Here is a 14,656-nt window from a genome sequence, read left to right as displayed (position 1 = left end):
AGCTGCAGCTGAGGAAGAGATGGAGGAGGGCTAACAGGTGATTTTTATTAAAAAGCTGAGTTGTTCATTTGTAGCCATTTAGCAGGTATTGCCGTAGTAGAGTCTGAAATGAAAAGAGCTAACCTCTGAACATTAGCCACATCCGTTGCATTGCATCTCTGAAATGCCTCTTACGCCCTTCCCTTGGGGCTGGAAGGAGGGGAACAAATCCATCGGGGTGAAACATTAGAATAGGCTGTATGGCTCAATGGATTTGTAATGGTTGCTGGAGCTCTCCACCCCCGAGATGCTCATGAAATGCAGGTGCTGTCAGTGATGTGTTATGACCGTTGGCTTCTAATGCCTATGGAAGCACTCGCCAACGCACACTCCCTGCCAGACTGGAATAATAAAAGGGCCATGTGGTAGTCTCCCCTGCCAAGTTCTTGCAACTCTCGTCTCCACAAAGCTGTTTGGTCCTTTCTTTGATAATGCTGCTGAAGCCATTGAAACCAACACAATCAATAGCTGAGGCGTGCAGTGGAGATGTCACATGGAGAGTTGGGTGATATCAGAATGCCAGAGAATCTCAGCTGCTCCTCATAAGACTTGTGCTCCAGGCCCCTCACCAGTTTTGTTGCCCTTCTCTGAAAACGCTCCAGGGCCTCAATGTCCTTCTTGTAGTGAGGGGCCCAAAACTGAACACAGCACTCGAGGTGTGGCCTCACCAGAGCTGAGTACAGGGGGATGATCACCTCCCTGCTCCTGCTGGTTACACTATTTCTAATACAGGCCAGGATGCTGTTGGCCTTCTTGGCCACCCGGGCACATTGCCGGGAATTTCCTGAGAATTTGATTGCATTAGTTGGGCCTGAAAGCACACCAAGTGATGCCCTGCTTTCTTCAGTAGGTTTCTATTCAAGGCTGACCATGGCTGATAACTGCAGAGCCATCAGGAGCATCAGTTATCCTGTTCTGGAGAAAAGATTGTGAGATGATGTGACAGCCATTGTTTGTCTGTGCCGGGTGTCTGTGGCACATTTAAGTTGCTGCCAAGGAAATTAAGGTTGAGAGTTAGGATCCTTTATGCCGTTAGTGCTACAGGCTGGCTGAAAAGTCAGTATTAAGAAGAGCATCTTTTGGGAGTGGTACAGGGAGATGATCCTGCCTTGGTGATTTGATGACCATTTTTTTTCTCCTTTCCTTTATCATGGCTGAAGTAAAAATAGCACCTTTTTAATTTGCTGTTCCCTTTTAGGGAGCTGCTAAACAAGCCAGTATTTCAGGCTACTTGCCAAAGGAGGTGGGCTTCATTTCTATTTCCTTTGAGTCATTAAAGCTGCTCCAAAATGAATTTGTTGCTAAGGTCCCCAGGGTCTACCTCTAGGATCTTCATGGCTTGCAGCTAGCAATCGCTTCTATGGCATTATTCAGTCTGTCGGGTATTTTCAGTTCTTAGTTAGGATGGGGATCCTGCAAGCTGTAGGGATCCCACAGGCTATAGGGATTCTTTTGAATCTTATTGAATTCCATGAATGGTTCTCCATTCATTTCCAAGCTGCATGAATCAGATTGTAAGATCAAGCATTTAAGCTGCAATATCTCTTTACAAAAGAACTCCCTTGGCAGTAGAGAAGTGTTTGCATACGTCCTAAATGTGCCTTGCTGTCTTCCTCCACTCTGGCATATAAGAAAAGTGTCTCTGGATTAAAATGCTAAGAGACCATTGCTTGGGATGGCAGAGCGTGTGCTTGAGCTATTGCTTTTTTTCCCTCCCTCCAAACTTGCATCAAAGGGAATTCAAATTGCACTCTTTATAAACTGCAATTAGAAACAGACTAATCAGGTATATACCAATGAGAAATTTATCTTCTTATAGTTCCTCATGAGTCATGACCACTATTATCTACAGACTGACTAGCAGTGAACCTTGATGCATAATGAAGATCGGAGCCCATAAATTCTGTAGGTGAATCAATATCTCAATTGAAGTTCACAGTTGAAAATATAATCAATGCTCTGATACAAGCCAGTAGCATTTCTGCTTATAAAGAAAACAGTGGCTTCACGTAACAGGAAAAGAAACAGGGAGGCCATGGAGCAGCACAGGGGAGACTCTTGGGTTGGAATGGGAGGAAAGTGCTGGAAACATTTTACCACCTTTATTGTAAGGATTAGCTGCGCTGGTGCAAGTCAGACATCCTCAGTAAATGAAGGTTTGATTACGTCAGTAAAGCATCAGTTCCTTGTGTAAAGAGTGTAGCCTTCTTCTCTGCTGTGCCGTTGTTTCTTCTGGAAAATGCCGGCAGCCTTCAGTCCTGGATTGTAGCCAAAGAAATGGCAGTGACTTGGGAGTCTCCCGCAGAGCAGTTAGTACAGCGGCATGTCATAGGGTCATAGAATCATTAAGACAGGAAAAGATCTCTAACATCACCTATTCCGACCATCCACCTACCACCAATACTGCCCACTGAACTGTGTTCCTAAGTATTGTGTCTACCTTTTCCTTAAACACCAGGGACAGTGACTCCACCACCTCCGTGGGCTGTGCATTCCAGCGCCTCACCGCTCTTTCTGAGAAGAAATGTTTTCTAATACCCAGCCTGAACCTCCCCTGATGCAACTTAAGGCCATTCCCTCCCATCCTGTCACTGTTTCCTAGGGAAAGAGGCCAATCCCCACCTCTCCACAGCCTCCTTTCAGGTCTCCTTTGAGCCTCCTCTTCTCCAGACTGAACAATCCCAGTTCCCTCAGCCGCTCCCCATCCCGCTTGTGCTCCTGACCCCTCACAGCTCTGTTGCCCTTCTCTGGTCCTCCTCCACCCCCCAGTAGCAGAAAGTTGTGCATTATGTTCACCGGTTCACACTTCATATTGGAATGGAATGTGTCATAATTGATTTGTGGCAATGCTCCTTGTAGTGTTATTATCTGTTATTAATTACATTTGATGTGAGGGGCAGAGTGGCTATGGCCTGTCTCAGTGGCCAGTGACTGGTGCTTCATTTCCTCTTCTTGTTGGGCTGGTCTGTGAAAAAGCAGAATAAGCCAAAGTCCCAGGGAGCCTTTTTCTCTAACAAAGCTGCATAGAGCTCATCCTCAACATTTTTTGTCTTCTCCACAAGGGTAGAAATGGAAATGAGAGAGGGAAGCTTCTTTTGTTTCTTTTTGTGTTATTTCCAGTTTCAAGTACTGCTTTGGCATACCTTTCCCCTCGAAGAGGAAAAAATTGCTGAAAAAAACCTATCCCCTTTTGAATAATCTGTGAAGTATGAGTTACAGCAAGTCTGTAAGCTTGATGTTTAAATGATTCCTTTCTTATTTTATTTTCCACAGGTCTTTGCCTCCACCATGTCAAGGAGTGTTAATGATGTTCTCCCCCGCTGTTGCGTTCCCCACCTGTCATCTTGCTAGGATCTGACTACAGAATGAACATAGCAGCTGTGTTTAATGCCCTGCTCGTGTCTGTCCTTGGTACCGTGCTGTGGAAATACATCAAACTGCGAGAGCATGCCTTCATGATCGAAGAGGAGCTGGTCCTCATGCGCCAGTCCCAGGAGCTCTCTCAGGTTCAGATTGACTACCATGCAGCTCTCCAGACCCTTGAGGAGGACGGTACCAGGATGGTGTGCACCGGCAGGATGCACACCGACCGCATCTGCCGCTTCGAGTCCCTCTGCTACTCTACTGAGGCCGAGGAGTTCATCTATTTCCACAGCAACTCCTCGGTCATGCTGCCCAACCTGGGCTCCCGCAGGTTCCAGCCGGCTCTGCTCGACCTCTCCTCGGTGGAAGATCACAACACGCAGTACTTCAACTTTGTGGAGCTGCCCGCTGCTGCGCTGAAGTTTATGCCAAAGCCGGTCTTTGTGCCTGACGTGGCACTGATTGCTAACAGGTTCAACCCGGACAACTTGATGCACGTCTTTCACGACGACCTCCTCCCCATCTATTACACCATGCAGCAGTTCACTGATTTAGATCCGGAGACACGGCTCTTCTTCATGGAAGGGTGGAGTGAAGGTGTTCATTTTGACCTCTACAAGTTATTGAGTAACAAGCAGCCGCTCCTCAGGGAGCAGCTTAAAACCCTGGGCAGGCTCCTCTGCTTTACCAAATCCTACGTGGGACTGTCCAAAATCACCACCTGGTACCAGTATGGATTTGTCCAGCCACAAGGGCCAAAGGCTAACATCTTGGTTTCCGGTAACGAGATCAGACAGTTCACCAAATTCATGATGCAGAAGCTGAACGTCAGCTTGGAAGAAAGCTCCAGTGAGGAGTACATCGTCGTGTTCAGTCGAACAATCAACAGACTTATCCTAAATGAGGCAGAACTAATCCTGGCCCTCGCCCAGGAGTTTCAGATGAAAACCATTACCGTCTCTCTGGAGGAGCATTCGTTCTCTGACATCGTCCGGCTGATCAGCAACGCGTCCATGCTGGTCAGCATGCATGGGGCCCAATTAGTGATGTCTCTCTTCCTGCCAAGAGGTGCCACGGTGGTGGAGCTCTTTCCTTATGCCATCAACCCTGAACACTATACCCCTTACAAAACCCTGGCAACACTTCCTGGCATGGACCTGCAGTACATTGCCTGGCAGAACACCGCCAGGGAAAACACCGTTACCTACCCGGACAGACCTTGGGATCAGGGTGGGATTGCACATCTCGACAAAGCCGAGCAGGAGCGCATCATTAAGAGCACGGAGGTGCCACGGCACCTGTGCTGCCGCAACCCCGAGTGGCTGTTCCGTGCCTACCAGGACACAAAGGTGGACATCCCTTCTCTCATCCATGTCATCAGGCAGACTGTGAAGTCTAAGCCTGGGCCCAAGAAGAAGTGGTCTGGTAGCCTCTACCCTGGCAAAGTGAGGGATGCCAGGTGTCAAGCCTCTGTCCAGGGCACGAGTGAAGCTAGGCTTTCCGTGTCCTGGCAAGTCCCCTGGAACCTAAAGTATCTGAAGGTCAGAGAGGTGAAATATGAAGTGTGGATACAAGAGCAAGGGGAAAACACTTACATGCCTTATATATTGTCCCATCAGAATCACACCTTCTCAGAAAACATTAAGCCCTTCACAATATACCTGGTGTGGATACGCTGCATCTTCAACAAAAATCTCTTGGGACCTTTTGCAGATGTGCTCTTGTGTAGTACATAACCTGTGCACTACCTGTACAGCTCTGCCCTCTGCGCTGTCTTGGTTTAAAACTGACAATCTTGTAGCTGTAGAGGGCTGAAGAGGACTAAACTGTACCAGTGCCTCAGTGTCCACTTGACTGCACTCCGTGTGTGTGTGTATATGTGTTCTTTAAATGGTATTTATTTCCAGTGAGTGTTAGGAAAAATAATAATAATAAAGAAAGAAAACAACTCTGTTCTTCAGAGAACTTGCAGAGGTTCCAGAGAATGGAATTGAATCGTGTGTACCTTAGTCGTGATTTAAATTTGTTTCTATTGTGTGGTGACTCTCTAAGCACAGCGTTAATCTGCAGTTAATTCCGTGGGTAGGTGGGCAATTCTTATCAGCTTTTTCATTGTAAGTTATTTTTTTCAATAACTGTCTGTAAGTTTGAGTTAAGGATTTGGTATGAGAGCTTTCATTAAACTGCCGTAAACCTCAGTGGCGTTTTTGCTTTTTATTGTCTGTCGAAATGCATATTGTGATAGATCTATCTGTCACCGTGATGAAATGTGCATAGGGTAGCTATTTATTTTATTTTATACTGACTGAAGGAGACAACAATGTCAAGCACTGTGTTTAAAATCAGATGTAACTGCATGTGCCTTATACACTGTCCCATCAGAGTAGCATGTTGCTTCCAGCATGAAAAGCTGGAGCAGCGGGTGGGAGGTTGGAATGGGTAAAAGAACTTAGTGGTCAGTGTCATCTGTTGAGATGAGCTGCTAATAGGTTCACGCTTTGTTAAGTAACTGGCAGGACCCATGGGGAAGCTTTCTGGGCACAGATTTTGCTGATGTGATGGTGGAGGGAAAGGAGGTAGCTTCAGGCAGTGGTGGTTACATGCGTGCTGTTGCGTTAGGGTGAGTGAAAAGTAAAAGAAAGCTCTGTGCTGGAGGTGTAGGTCTTGGGGGAGAGAGGAAGGAAGGGACAGAAGTGTGAACGTATTTTGGTGATGGATGTTAGCCCGCTCCATAGCTTACAACCAACATTAAAGCAACAGGAGAACTGCTGTCCTCTCTCTCTGCTCCCTGCTGTCCTGCCAAGGTCTGGATAGATGTCTGAGCAGTAGGATGAATGGCTTGCTTTCTGAGTGATGGACTGGTAGGTGAGCGTCTCAAGGCAGGATTATAATATGAGTTTCACTGAGAGGAGGAGAACAACATTGGTACAAAAATCAGACAAGGAACAGGAGGGTTGAAAAATGAGTCAAACACCGCAGTACAACATTGGACCTTCAGGCTACTGCTGCTTCTGTGAATTCATTTTCATTATGTCTCATTTTGTTTTCAAACAGGTTTTTTATGATGTTAAGGGAAAAAAATATATATCCTAAAGTCTATCAAAGTCTGCGTTTGCTTTGCCATTGTAGCCTTGCCCGCTAATATTTGTTGCCCTGATATCTTAAAGTGGTGCCTCAGTCCTGTTGTTTTCTTAGGACAACGTGGTCTTCTTGCTGAAGTGAAGTGAGTATCTGTGCTGTGTCCTAAAGTCTTCATTTGCTTGCATGTCACACAGCACATACATCAGAGCTCAGATGAGGAAAACTTCATAAAAAGGAGACAGATGTGAGATGGGGCTGCTTGGGAAAGCCATCGTGGCTCCCAGCACCTCACTGGCTGGTGTGCTGTTCTAATGTTTCTAGATTGCTTACAGCACATGAATGATTTTCTTCCCGTATCCTAATGGTTCTCATCTACAAAGCTGCCCACAGAGCTATAGTGTCATGTATGTGGGTTTCCATGCTCTTCCCTTGAGCCTGAAACAGTTTCTTGTATTCAGAGTCTTCCTTCTTCCAGAAGATAATCAAATGTGCTTTCCAAAAATGCGCATTCAGGCTCTGTCTTCCTCGTCAGTGCTGTGAATGCTGTATGAGATGGAAACAAAGGATTTTTCCATTTTGAATTCTGAGGGAGCTGAACACAGAAATTAAGAAGGTAATGTTACTATTTGCCTCCAACACCTGCTCAGTATGGGACTGTCTGTACCAGAGCCTTGCTGACTTACCCTGAATTCCTGCTTTCCTGCAGCGTGCAACGCTGGAAGCACACGGCCCAGCCTGTAGCTGTCCTCAATTGGGCATGGTAATGTTATGCTGATTTATGCTACCTCAAGACCTGCACTGGAGTGCTAGCATCTTATCGTAATGAATTTTCTTTCTTTTTAATAACCTTGCCATCTGCAGGTCTGTTCCATTTTTCTCCCTATCCTCCCCTGTCCCACAGGCTGTTTGCTTCCCTCACTTCTCACACAGCCTCCAGGCTTCCCGTTTCAAGAAGACCTGGTGGGACTTCGTCAATGCCACTTCGTTGATCAAAAGGAATGCTAGCCTGGCATTGCTTAAAGTTTTGGGAAAAAAAAAAAAGCAGGTTTTTCATACACAGTAGCTGGGGATACATCTCTCACACACACAGGAAGGCAGGGCTAAGAGCTGCGTTGTGCTATTTCTAAAAGCGTTTATTAATCAAGCAAGCTTAGGGGGCTTCTTTTGACAAGTTGTGCTGCACAAGAGACTCACACCTTCCACCTCCACATCATTTGTTTATGCTCCCAGAGCAAATACAGTAATGTCAGTGGTGCTGTCTGGCTCCACCGTCCAGGAGAAAGAGAAATGGTTGGGATTAAATCCAAAACCCTCTCGGGGCAGGGCAGGATGCTAATAGCAAGCTGGGCTGAAGCTCACTGCTGCCTGGCCTGGGCATGCTTACAGAAACGAATTGTCCAAAAGGATTTCCTCTGGCTGCCATTTCCTATCTCGTTTTAATTAGCTGAAGCACAAGGAGCAGCTAGCTGCTGCAGGAGTACTCTTCACCAGCACGACTGAGGAGGAGGAAGAACCAAACGGAGCATTCACCAGTTCACAGTGAGGTGTGCAGCGTTGGAGCAGCAGCCACAGGTTGTATGGGGGCATGATCCTGTGTTCATGCTAGTGTTATTCTCAGTGGCTTATAGACCTAAACTTACAGACCCCCTCAGAATGTCCAGGAGTAGAAACATTTCCAAAGACATTCAGATCCAAGCTGCCCTGGGTGTGCTGTGGGGGCTGAACTTATGGATGATGCTTAGGTCTGTCCGTTTGCTTGCCAGTGGAAGAGCAGCTGCCACATTGGTGTAGCCTGAAGAGAGCAAGGAGCAGGCTAGAATAGTGCAAACTGAGGGCTGAGAACTCACTGAGTCACACTGCAGAGAAACCTGTACAATCAAATAGTGGGGAGACCTTCTGGTAGGTGGCATTTGACATGGTCACCTGTGGGAGCTCATGTCAGAATAGTTATGAAGCACCAGTACGCCAGCTCCTCAGGAAATAATAAAAATTCATGTTTTCTTTTGTTCTATATGTATATTTTAGTTATTTTAGTACTGTCCTTCTGAGATTGGCACATGGCAGGACACAGGCTATCAGCATCGTCTGCATGTCTTTCCAAGCCTTGTTCCAGGGAGCTATCAGCTGCAAAGCTGTCCTCCATGTGATGAAGAGTAATTTAGAGCTGCATGGCCTGAGCTTGCTCCCCCTGCTGCGAGCAACATGGAGGCAGATCACTGTGCTGTCTGTCAGGGAGAGGCAGTGGGGATAGCACTCTACTCGAGTAACGTTTTCCTCTCAGTGCCTCTCACATCCTCCCAGGTTGTAAACCTCATCTAGGGAAGCTCATACCGACCATAAATTTTTTTCAGGCTAGCTTCCACTTAGCAAAACTACTGCTTTTATATTCTTGTTGTTACTGTTCGGTTTATTTTTTGGCCTTCTGGAATTCTCCCGCTTCTGGCTTCTCTTGGTGCACATTTCCACCTGGGTCATTGCATGCAGGTTTTGCACCTCAGGGTAGGAAGAGGTAGTAGGAACCTTGTCCATCTTCCTTAGAAAAGGTGCAAAACTTGTATTACTGTGTGCTCTGGCAGCCCAAATGGTCAGCCATACCTGGGGTGGTGCGTCAGGCCCACGCTGCCAGCTGGGAGAGGGAAAGGGTTGTACTGCTGTGCCCTGCGCTGTGTGGCCTCATTTCCGTCACTGTGTACTGGTTTGGGTACCGCAATTAAGGGGCATACATTGATTAGAAGGTGTCCAAAGGAGGGCTGTGAAGATGGGAAAGGGTCTAGAAGGCAAGACGTATGAGGAGTGGCTGACATCCCTTGGTTGGCTCAGCCCAGACAGAGGAGCTGAGGGGAGCCCTCATGGTGGCTGCAGCTTCTCATAGGGAGTGGAGGGGCAGGCAGGACTTAATTTGTGTTAAACCAAAGGGTGACTTCACCGTCTCTGCTTTATTGCTGTATCTCATCTGCCGAGCTATATAAATAGCAGACTTATTTCTACAATATTTTTAGTGGATAGGAGCACTTAATTCTTTCCCAGTGGACTTGGGGTAGAAACGCTCTTGGAATGGCTTTCAGTGTGATGACTGACAGTCCATCTGTGCCGTGGGTGGCAGGAGAAGCATCACCATCTGTGTGTGTGCGAAGCACATCGCAATCTTCATGTAAGATAAGTCACCTCCTCCACAGCGTGTGCCTTAATGGGGCAGCAGCACTGAGCCGAGCATGGCTTGGCAAGTTGGTGCACGGGGCGAGAGCCCGGCCCTGCTTATTGCCTTTCAGATCATCCCTCCAGAACATGCTGATTACTGAATTATTGTTGGCACATTCAAAGAAATAAACCAAATAGCCTTGTTTTCTGCAAATAACCTTGGCAACAGTCGTCACCTTTAAGTGTTGCTCAGTCCCGACATTTGAAAATGTGTCGCCTTTAAAATTTAATTGAGTTTTCCTTTGTTATTTCCTTTGTTTTGCTTATTTGAACAGCTCAATCAAATTGTTGGCTTTTCCTTCTGGGCCAGCCATTTCTGCGTACGCATGCTGCAGCACCTACAAGTGAACCCACTGCCTTTATCACTCTGTCTGACACAGAGACCCTCTGTGGATCTGCTCCTACAAATCCAGAGGTTATCCTGATTGCCTGCGACAGCAGCCACCTCCTACATCCCCCTGGCTGTGGGTATAGGGTGGGCCAAGATGAGGCAGCCTGCAGGCTTCCACAGTCCCTCAAGATGAGCCGAGATATTTGCTGGGGATCCCAGCAGTGCCATCACCAGCATTTTCCTGCTGTGAAAATTTCTGTTGACGTGACATTTTCATGATCATCCACTTCCTACTGCTCCTTATATCTGCTGTCCCCCTCTCCATCCCTTGAAGGTGCAACTGGATCCAGGCATCTCTACCACATTTTGCTTTTCCCAGTGTAGCTTACCACCATATGGGCAAGGTGAGGAGCTTGGGCTACCCCTCTTTAGTGCCTTCAATGGAATGTGCCTGGTTTCTGTAGGGTTCTCCTGCCACAAGAGTGAAGCAGTGGGAGTGCTGCTGCCTGGCTAATTTCTTGCAAAGCTCCCCGGTTTTTAGGTAAACACCAATGAGTGCACCCACCCAGGAGCAAACAACCAAAGGAGGAGGCAGAACTCCCATTTGCATCTGTATTTCACAAACAACTTTTTTAATCTGTTCCCTTCAGACAGAGAAAGATGCTTTTCTCTGTTGCATGAACAGTTCAGAGTTTGGGATGTCTCAGCTGCAGCGCCAAGGGGATGCTCACCATGGCTGCACATCCTGGCTGCTCCTGTGGGAAAAGCTTTTTTTCTCTGGCAATTTTTCTTCCCTCCCTCCCTCCTGCAAAGGTCTGGTAGGGAGAGGATCACCATATTAATTGAAAATTGGAATTCAGATGCCAGCTTTCCTCTGAAAACTAGTTTTGAAGCAAATTGTTCAATAATCCCCTAGGGGTTAGAAGGTGCTTTCTGTTTAAACAGTGTTTCATTTAAACAGTTTTCCTTTTGCCAGGCCAGAGGGAGGGCTGCAGCTCCCACTGGATGTCCTCCAGTGGGGAAATGAGAGCCCCCACATGTGTTGCAGAGGTATCATGAGAATCTCAGGGCAGCCTTTCTCCCTAAAAGCATGCTGCAAAGCTTGAGTGTGAAAGCAAACTCTGGCAAGGAACAGCTGGCTTCCACCTCAATGGTGCGTGTTTGTCTTATAGGTGCCATCATCTCCTGGAGATAGGACCCATTTCAAGCAAGCTCTGGTTCAAAACTCAGGGTTTATCATGACCATCATTCTGTGCTCCTGCTGGGCTCACCTGCCCTCAGGTAAGAGACAAGGTGGGCCATAACACAAACAACAGCACAGCCTTCAGTTCCTCTTCCAAGGGACAACCCCTGGCTTGAACTGAGGGGCCCCACAAATGCTTTCGAGAAGAACTGTGTTTTTGGTGGTGTTCAGACATTGCAGCCGGAATGTGAGCAGGTTTGTGAGGCTTCACCTGAGTGGGTACAGCTGATAGCCCTGGTAAATCCTGCTTAGCTCCTAAAAAACAGAGCAGAGCGTATTCACGGTCAGTTTGGTTCTTCCTCATCATTAACTCAGACGAAGGCTGCTTAGGTAAGCGCTGTGCACGAGCAAGCCACAAAATCCTAGGCAAGGATTTTGGTTCTGCTTTCTCAGCTGCCTTTAAAGCAGTCTCGTTTCAGGGGGGAAAGAAGAAAATTACACATGCACAGCAGTAATGCCCCTCAGTTTGTGCTGCACTGGGCCAGATGAGTGTGACTCATTTGGAAATGCTCTCTGCTTGGCAGAGGGAGCCCTGCAAAGCCAGTCCCATATCATCTCACTAAGCTTTCTGAAAGAGTTACCGACAGCATGGAAGCGTCAGTTTCAGGAGCAAAGTGCCAAGACTTGACACAGTACAAGCAGGTGTAGTCAGTGCATCCAATTGCAGCACCAGACAGCTTTTTTCTTCTTGCTTTTTTCTTTCCTTTTCTGGCTTGATAGCTTTTATCGCACTCTTTGCATTCATGTAAATAACCGTGCAGATTCCAGTGGAATAAACAAAAATCCGGCCCTCAAATGCAACTGCTCACCAGGAAGAAGACCAAAGCAGAAAGCTGTGCAATTGACATGGGCACAACCAGACTTGCTGGGCCAGGTCCAGGCAGGGCTCTGCGGTGTGTGATACTCTCTGAGTGTTGCTTTGTTTAGAAAGGCACTCAGCAGAGGGGCAAATTGGAAACTGCTTGTGGAAGGGATCCATTTATGACTTCACTCTGAAGCTCCCTGATGGGGATAATTAATTTTCCAATTCAGCTGACGAAGGACCCCCACCTGCAATGCTAGGGCTTCAGAAGAAGGTGGTGCTGCTTGGGCTCACTGTGTTTTCCCATTCCCCAAACTGTGTCCCAGTGGACTGTGAGGTGATGCTCAGGAACTGGCACAGGAAGGTGGCTCACATTGGGCACTCCTCAGACACCCAGGCTGGTCCCTGAGCTGGGGGCTGCTTCCTCCTCAGTTAACTCCACATAGCAGCCGTTCACTAAGCTGCACCTTGAAATCTCAATTCCTTGCATATTCTGGTGTAGGCACCTCTGTGGAGTCTGGAGAAGAGGAGCCATGGAGAGATAAAGTGCTCTTAAAAGAGGAATGCCTTATGCAGGGAAGGAATGCAGTGCAAAACAGCCAGCAAATAATTTCTCTCTCTGATTACTTGCATTTTAAATTGTGTTTGCTACAGGAAGGGGGGAAATTTCTAGCTAAAACTGGAGCCAAACTATTAGTCCAAACTGGAGGGAGAATGCTCAGCTGAGAAATATTTTCCCACTTGTCAAGCCTCCTACAACACATAGAAAGACTGTTTCCATACTCCTGACATGGGGTTGTAGCTGTGATTTGTGTCTCAGGGGACCAATGATTTTTATTTTTTTTTCTCTGTAGCATTTCATTTTGAAATTCTCTGCTTTTGCAGCCAGAGAATGAAGGGAGAAATGAATGTGCTCATCAGCAGGGCTGCTGGTGAAGGATTTCATCAGGGATATTCAGACAAGGCCAACCTTGGTTGTTGCTCCCCAGTCTCCAATAAGGTTGTGTTAGAATAACCCCATCCTGCTCCTTTTTTTGGGCCATCCCACATCCTTTGGTGAGAGGTCTGGCCAGGCTCCCCCAGTAGCACTGGCAATGGTTGCTCCAAACATGATGACTGAAAAAAGGGGATAAGGAAAGCTCAGAATGTTTTCAAACATCCTCAGCATCCTGCTTTAGTGTCACTATGTTCACTTGAAGAATCACAGAAAGCTTGCACAAGATCAGACAGCATGGCAATGTGCCACGTGTCTCTGTGGCCTTCTCCTACATGATCCACTGTAACTGAAAGCAACAAACAGCAGCCCCTGACACAATCCTACAGTGTGCTTCCACACCAGTTCCCCGAGCACCTCAGGACCCACGGCACAGGGGGTATCCAGCCCCTTGTGAATAGTGCCAATCCCTTCTCTGTGGGATGTGACAGGTGGGAAGATCAGAGGTAACCAGAGGTAAGGGGTCTGGGGACTGTGAGCTGAGTGTGGAGGTGCAACCGGTGCAGTCCCTGCTGCTCGCTGTGCACACAGCCCCAGTGGTTTCCCACAGCAGGGCAGGAAATCAGTGAGAGCTGGTGAGATTGTGTTTCAGTCTCCTAGGGATGGAGCTGGAGCCCTGATCACTGAGCCATCCCATAAATGTAAATTTCACAGAGTAACTCCTGTAGACCTGGTTAGCGAAAGCAGCAGCAGACAGCCTTCACCCCAGCATGATTAAAATCTGATTTACAAGGCACACTGGACAGATGGCATCTGCTTTTTGCATCCTGTGGTCCCCACAGAATAAAGGAGACAACCTTCAAGGCTGCATCTCTGCAAAGACAGAGAAATGACTTCATTGCCCATATCCCTGCAGGTACTCACATCAACACCTCCGCTTGCACCATCCATCAGCCTTGTCATCCTCACATGTACACAAGGGAGTGAGTTCATTTTGGAGTGATTAATTCAAAGTCCAGTCCTCTTTGCCCTCTTTTCCTCCTGGGCAGTGCCAGCATCCTTCTGGGGCTCTGGTGACGTGCGTGTGGGAGTGGTACAGGCAACAGGCCGTGAAGGCCAATGTGGGGCTGGTGGGGGCAGCAGGCTGTGCAGGCTGATGTGACTCCACATTGCCTGCCTCAGCTTCATTTTCCAGCCATGTGGAGGCTGGCAAGGGAAGATGCTGTTCATGTTGGTGCTGGAGAGGTGTGGTGAGACAATTGCATGCGTAGGAATCAGCTGTCCCCATGGGATTGTCCTTACTGAGCCTCCAGCTTTGGGCAGCAACCCATCATCTGCAATTGGTGGCTGTTAAACCATTGGTTTTATGGAATCAATGATTCAGGCTCAGCTGGAGGTAATGACTAATGTTTTTGCTTAAGACCAAAAAATTACATCTGTAGTCTCTCTCAGCTGCTATGAGCCTGGATCTCTGAAGTCTTAAAAGCTGTTTGCTCAAGGAACATCCATGTTTTATTAGATTTTGACATGGATAACACCAGAGCTGGGGAATCACAGTGAAAGTGTTTCTTCAAGTTGCCTCCAAAGCTGTCTTTCTGCAGCAGTGCTTTCCCTTTGCTCCCTTACCAGTAAACACTATTTTAATTGCACCTGAGCTTCTGATGG

At 47.4% G+C, this 14,656-nt stretch overlaps 2 protein-coding genes across 5 annotated transcripts in view; one reads left to right on the top strand and one right to left on the bottom strand.

The window, feature by feature from the left end:
• The window catches only part of POMGNT2 (protein O-linked mannose N-acetylglucosaminyltransferase 2 (beta 1,4-)), a 66,068-nt gene extending 60,692 nt beyond the window's left edge, over positions 1 to 5,376 (top strand). For all 4 annotated transcript variants that reach the window (XM_065753200.1, XM_065753199.1, XM_065753201.1 and 1 more), the window contains one exon: positions 3,313 to 5,376. In XM_065753200.1, coding sequence (XP_065609272.1) covers positions 3,405 to 5,138 — 1,734 coding nt within the window. In that variant the 5' untranslated portion in view covers positions 3,313 to 3,404 and the 3' untranslated portion in view covers positions 5,139 to 5,376. The remainder of the gene's footprint in view (positions 1 to 3,312) is intronic.
• MTURN (maturin, neural progenitor differentiation regulator homolog) overlaps positions 1 to 14,656 on the bottom strand; it is a 263,443-nt gene that overhangs the window by 39,928 nt on the left and 208,859 nt on the right. The gene's annotated exons all lie outside the window — the stretch shown is intronic.

The sequence above is a fragment of the Cyrtonyx montezumae genome, unplaced genomic scaffold (genome assembly GCF_038088225.1).
Source record: "Cyrtonyx montezumae isolate F1298 unplaced genomic scaffold, pur_monq_1.0 scaffold_8, whole genome shotgun sequence".
Lineage (NCBI taxonomy): Eukaryota > Metazoa > Chordata > Aves > Galliformes > Odontophoridae > Cyrtonyx > Cyrtonyx montezumae.
This window is presented reverse-complemented; position numbering and strand designations above follow the sequence as displayed.